The sequence below is a fragment of the Ostrea edulis genome, chromosome 4, assembly GCF_947568905.1.
Source record: "Ostrea edulis chromosome 4, xbOstEdul1.1, whole genome shotgun sequence".
NCBI classification, from domain to species: Eukaryota; Metazoa; Mollusca; class Bivalvia; order Ostreida; family Ostreidae; genus Ostrea; species Ostrea edulis.
Window position 1 is genome coordinate 4,833,629 of NC_079167.1, and position 6,062 is coordinate 4,839,690.

A 6,062-nucleotide genomic window follows, 5' to 3' on the forward strand; every position below is an offset into this window, starting at 1 on the left:
TAATTGCACAACACAGGGATCAAATTCAAATAAACACAAATGGGTGCTTAGTTTACCTGGCATGGGTTAAACATTCATTGGCTTCTTTTTCTTGTATTTCTTTCATTCTCCTGTGTGCATATCTATAAGCCATATACACACCTTTGTAAAAAAAAAAAAAAAAAAAAAAAAGCATTAAAACAGTATTTGTGTTGTCTATTGTTTAAAGGGACTGATTCACGATTTTACCCAGAATTTTTTATTTCACTTTTAATGATCAAAATCTAATGTCTAATGTGTTTTAACGATTTCACATGAAAATTAAGGTTATACATCATCACAGATGCTCATTGTAGAGAGTTTATTCTTTGTTTTGTAAACAAAGATTGCGGTATGCTATTGTTCACGAAATTTTCAAAAGAAATGGATATCGATCTAAGTTTATTATATCTTTAACATTTCAAGCATTTTTAGGGTAAAATGTGTCATCTAAAAATTAAAATTTGAGACTATGCAAAATTAAGATGCATTATATTACAATATAAATATTTCACTTGTTTATTTGTTTACATAAAAAGACTCGAGTCTTTGTTTACATAACACATATTTAAGGCTAAAATATTGCTTTCATTTTTGCATTCAGAAGGTCAAAATTTTGGCTGTGAACATTAAATGAGTTATATTTCTAATGTGTAACATAAAAAATGAAAAATATTTTTATCAAAAATCGTGAACCAGTCCCTTTAAATGACATTAATATCTATCCAACAAACCAAGTTTAAGCTACCATACTTTTAAAAAAGGTCCACATGCCTGCAAACTCTCCTGTTCTGCATATCTAAGCTAAATTCTACTATTCAGCAGCAATATAACACAAGATGTTATTAAAACACAAATGCCCCCAAAAGGGCCCATACTGATGAAAGACTATTTACATAATATGTTATATTAAAACTATGACTATTTTGGACAGACTCTAGAGTAAGGGGTTTGGGAAATTCCCAATTTTGGTACAACCCTTTCTGCTTTTTCTTAATAGGCATTTGGTTTTAATATGATTACAGTATCATCAAATTGAAAGAAGTCTTTCAAATAATAGACATTCAATCACTAGGACCATTTGAACTGTCCTGGTAAAAAAAAACTACACCTGGGATCATGAAATTTACAAGATTGGTAAAGTGTTACCTGCTCTTCTGAGTATTCATTTAGTATCAATTTAGTATTAATAGCATTAAAGATGTTATTCAAATGTTTTACACATGCCAAATTTGACCTCACCCTAGTAAGTCTGAAATTTACAATTTTGGGAGAAGCATTTCTGCTCTACATAATCATGCAATTAGTTTTTCTTACACATATGCTTTTGTGATTTTTGAAAATTGATAAAATCTTTGGTAATTTTGCCCTGCCCCCTAAAGCCTCGTGGGTGCAGAAGTCCTTAAATTTACAATTTATATCCCCCTTGTTCAAAAGATGCTTCATACCAAATTTGAAAAGAATTGGAATAGTATTTATCAAAAAGAAGTTAAAAATGTTCAATTGATAATGCACACATTTAATCACTAGGACCATTTTGGCCTCACCCTGGTACCAAAACCCATATTCCTGGGCTCATGAAATTCACAAGTTTTGTAAAAGGCTACCTGCCCCTTATAAATGTTAATGTAGATTTAATTTAGTATTGATCAATAGCATTAAAGAAAGTGTTATCTTTAAAATGTTTTACATATAAACACTATGTGCCAAGTTTGGCAAAGCCCAGGGTAAAAATCTCTACCTGAGGATCAAGAAATTTAACTTTGGGAAACCTTCCTGCTCTACATGACTATGCATTTGTTCTTTCTTACACACGTGTAGCTATCAAAAAGAAGTTAAAAAGGTTCAACTGTTAAAAGGTTCAACTGTTAGCAGATGATGACAGATGCAGACTAATACCAAACGGTCTCCTGAGTAACTCAGGTGATCTACAAACCCAATCTAATTAAAATCAGATTTTTTTTTAACCATTACACTGGAGAAGTTTATTATAAATAATGGGGTATAATTTATCTGTGGTGAAGAAATCAAGATACAGTTAAGTTTGTAGGCAATCTAATTAAAATCAGATCTTCTCTAACCATTACACTGGAGAAGTTAATTATAAATAATGGGGCATGATTTATCTGTGGTGAAGCAATCAAGATACAGTTAGGTTTGTAGGCAATCTAATTAAAATCAGATCTTCTCTAACCATTACACTGGAGAAGTGTAAAGGTTAGAGATTTTTAATTAGATTGCCTACAAACCTAACTGTATCTTGATTTCTTCACCACAGATAAATTATGCCCCATTATTTATAATAAACTCTGTCTTATCCCCTCATCACACTGGGTCTGTAGGACATCTATCATTTTAATGATAGAACTTGAAGATAATTCTATTTAACCAATTCATGTAATCTCAGCGAGATTCGTCGAGGCTGGATATTTGGACTGATGCCTCAGAAGAGGCGTCAGTCCAAATATCTAGCCTTGACGCATCTCGCATTGCCGGATGCCCACGGGTGATCTCGTTTTTTACTCATCACCCATGGGCAAACTCGCCGAAAAATCATCATCTGTAATTAATATGCATGGGTCATTTGATTGGCTGCTGAACAGAGTCGCGATGGCAAATCAACAAATCAAAGTTTATGTTACGTATGCATGTTCGGCAATGACAAAAACTTTTCCGTAGTTAACACATCAATTGCAAATAAATCCACTCACCGGTGCATTTCGCATTTTGAGAAAGGTATTCTCATATAATTTTTGACTGGTATTTGATGTAAGTGACTTGTACGACTTGTCTTTAATCGTTTTAAAACACAATTGCACGTTTTAACAGGTGTCTAAATATTGAGCATAAATAGCAAACTAATAAACATATTTTCAAAATTGAAGAGTTCGAACTTTCTGATTGGTTGTCTATAATAGAGGGCGAAGCCCTCTCACGGCCCAAAGGGCCGTGAGAGCGGAGCTCTCCCTATAGGTAACACGTATATACATGTTTAAAAGGAAAATATAGGAAAACAATGAAAAATTAAACCATACCTATGGAACTTGAAAATTTTGGTACTAATGGCGTCGATTCGAATACTATCGCGTGGACATGTATTTCTCCATTTTGAATCTCGTCTACCCTAGTTCACGTCGTTCTGAGATGTTACAAAAATTCGTAAAAGCAAGTAAATCTTATTTTCTTAATCATATATAATCACTCCACCATTAACGCCATGTTTGTTGTGGTTCAGACGCTATGTTTGTAAATTTGCTAAAATACGACGCTAAATATGATGTCACAATGTACTGTTTACATCAGTTGCATTATATTTCCAGCGTTCAATATATAGGCGGATCAAATCCTGCTAACTTCGGGTTGTTTTTGGTCTGTTTTGGATATAGACACTAATACCAAAACTTGTTTGCTTCGCCCTCAAACACGGTCACGCCGTAAAACATATTAAACAAATTAGCATGTTTTACGACGATATTTCGGTGAGTTTGCCCACAGGTGACAAGTAAAAGACGAAATCACCCGTGGATATCCGACGATTCGAATCTCGCTGACATTACATGAACTGGTGACTGAACATGATGCGAGCCAAGACCAATACACTAGCACATACTTTAACTATCTCAAGATATTCATTAAAGCCTAGCATTCCCCCGATACATACTTCACTATTTCAAAATTTGTTTTGATACCTTTGATCAGTAATAAATCACCGAGTTTTCTTTTCGCTCACACCCAGTTTACTACTGGCACTGCTGCTAGCTAACTTCATATATAATTTGACATATTTACCACCAATAAACATTCCACCGTATATAAATTTTCTCCTGTGCTTCTTTATCTGTGTCCATATCCACGAAATCATTGTTGTTTATTATTTTACAATATCATTATACCATGTGCAAAATGTAGAACGTTGGATCTAGTTGGGAGGTAGTAAACAATCAATGTAATTGAGACGCTTACAATTTTCAAGTTAGATTATCCTCAAAATAATTCGGATTCGTTTAGAGATAGCTGGGGAATACGAGACTAATTTTCAGAGACCACTATTTATCCAAATTAAATAAAAAAAAAAATAAATAAAAATTAAAGAAAAATTTCTCTTTTGCCCGAACTTCATATTGATGCTAATTAAAACAATGAACGGAAAATGAAACAAACATGGTATATAATGAGGGGATCAACATTTTGTAAAATCAAAAGGCTAGGCTAATATTATGAACAAGGAAAGCAGAAATTACAGAAAGTCTGCAATCACAGTATCCAACTTTTCATGTACAAGTACTTCGTACTAAATTATTACGGATATTAAACCAATCTCTACCCAGAGTTATCGTTCCTTACACTCACATACAGTGAGAGCAAGGAACGACAACTCTGGGTAGAGATTGATATTAAACAAGTTCACGGCTTCATCATTTTCTGAACGACTGTGACAGTATGTTATTTCACAAATAAAAAAATAAATAAAATACACTCAAAATGAATTAAGATTTTATTACTTTACTCTGGCTGCCACCTTTAAAAAAACACACCAACCCAAGTTATTTAAAAGTTCACCAAAGGTCATTGTTGGCCCTGTGAATTCACCAAATTGAAAGACTGAATGTCTCTGCTTGATGTCTTCCATGTTACTAATAGTAATGATGTAATATTTATAATGATTAATTTGCATTTTATTTATTAATTCCACAATATACCAACAAAATATTATGTTCCAAATGACCTAGAAATTTCAATATGATCATTAGTCCAGGCAAAACACATTCTCTGGTCATTAGCATCAAAACACCTTTAATCATTATAATTTTCATCATACAGCAGTTGCAAGATCATTTCAAAACACTCGGACTCAATTCAAGTTTCCATACTAAGGTATCCAACCTTTCCTGCAGTCAGTGGAGAAATAACACTCAAAAATTTCCGAGATATCAGCTCTTCTGTGATGGAGGTACATTCAGTATTCTGTTGAACACATGGTAGGGTACACGATGTACACATGTAGACTGGTTATGTAGATAACAATGTTATGAAAGCATTATCATATTAAATTATATTTATTTCCTTTCTGACACAAGCCATACTTTTATCAAAGAAAGATAGTGATTATTGTGTTTTCTTTGGGCCATTTCATTGTCAAATAATCATAACCTTACTAATTTTATGTTTCCCTGCAGTTTGAGAGGTTGCATGACAGTTGGTAATCATCCTCTAGGCAATATATGAACCCAATGATATGCATTTGTATGAAAACGTATTTTGTGTCTCACCGTGTGCAGGAGTTGAACAACTATCAGGCAACTTGGAAATTGCGTATTGAAATGACCCAGTAATCATCATACAGTCATTTTAGCAATCCAAAATTGAATCTAATTAAAGAGAAACTTTGATATAAATATAACTTTTTTTTAAAATCAGACATGCCAAGGGTACAGGCCTTTTGCAATACATTTGAAAAGTAATGGTGATAATTTCCAGAGAAAAATGCTGCAGACAGACTGATGGCTTATGTGCATCTTGTAACACGCTGTCTAGTAGTCACCTCTACTCACACAGAACAAGAGCCTTGGACTTCAGTACATGTTCCTTCACTCCTCAAAGTGATACTCAGCTGGCTGGAGTTGGTTCAATCCCAGTAAGAACTATTCAACATACTCCTTATATATTTGCTCAAATTTTATTTGTACACTCACACAATTTTTAACAAGATATGTTTGTGAAACACTGATGCCCCAGAAGGGCATAAAAGTTGATAATGACCAATGTTAAAAGTTTCAAACAATTTGGTACCCAAAGAGAGGTCTCATCACAAGGAATACACATGTGAAATATGAAAGCCCTACCACTAACCATTCAATGGTTATGCCTAAGTTTTTCAAAAGTAGGTCAAACCCCAAGGTCAGGATCACCAGGTTAATATTTTGTACTACCAAAAGAAAGCTCTTGTCAAAAGGAATGCACATGTGATATATGAAAGCCCTATCACCAACCATTCAAAAGTTATGGCTAAAGTTAAAGTTTTTCAAAGTAGGTCAACCCTAAGG

At 33.6% G+C, this 6,062-nt stretch overlaps 1 protein-coding gene across 1 annotated transcript in view; it reads right to left on the reverse strand.

Moving 5' to 3' along the window:
• The window catches only part of LOC125668846 (serine/threonine-protein kinase RIO1-like), a 34,365-nt gene that overhangs the window by 17,429 nt on the left and 10,874 nt on the right, over window positions 1–6,062 (reverse strand). Inside the window, exons 13-14 of the mRNA XM_056164399.1 lie at window positions 3,808–3,886; window positions 57–141 (exon numbers count right to left, since the gene is read on the reverse strand). Coding sequence (XP_056020374.1) covers window positions 57–141; window positions 3,808–3,886 — 164 coding nt within the window. The remainder of the gene's footprint in view (window positions 1–56; window positions 142–3,807; window positions 3,887–6,062) is intronic.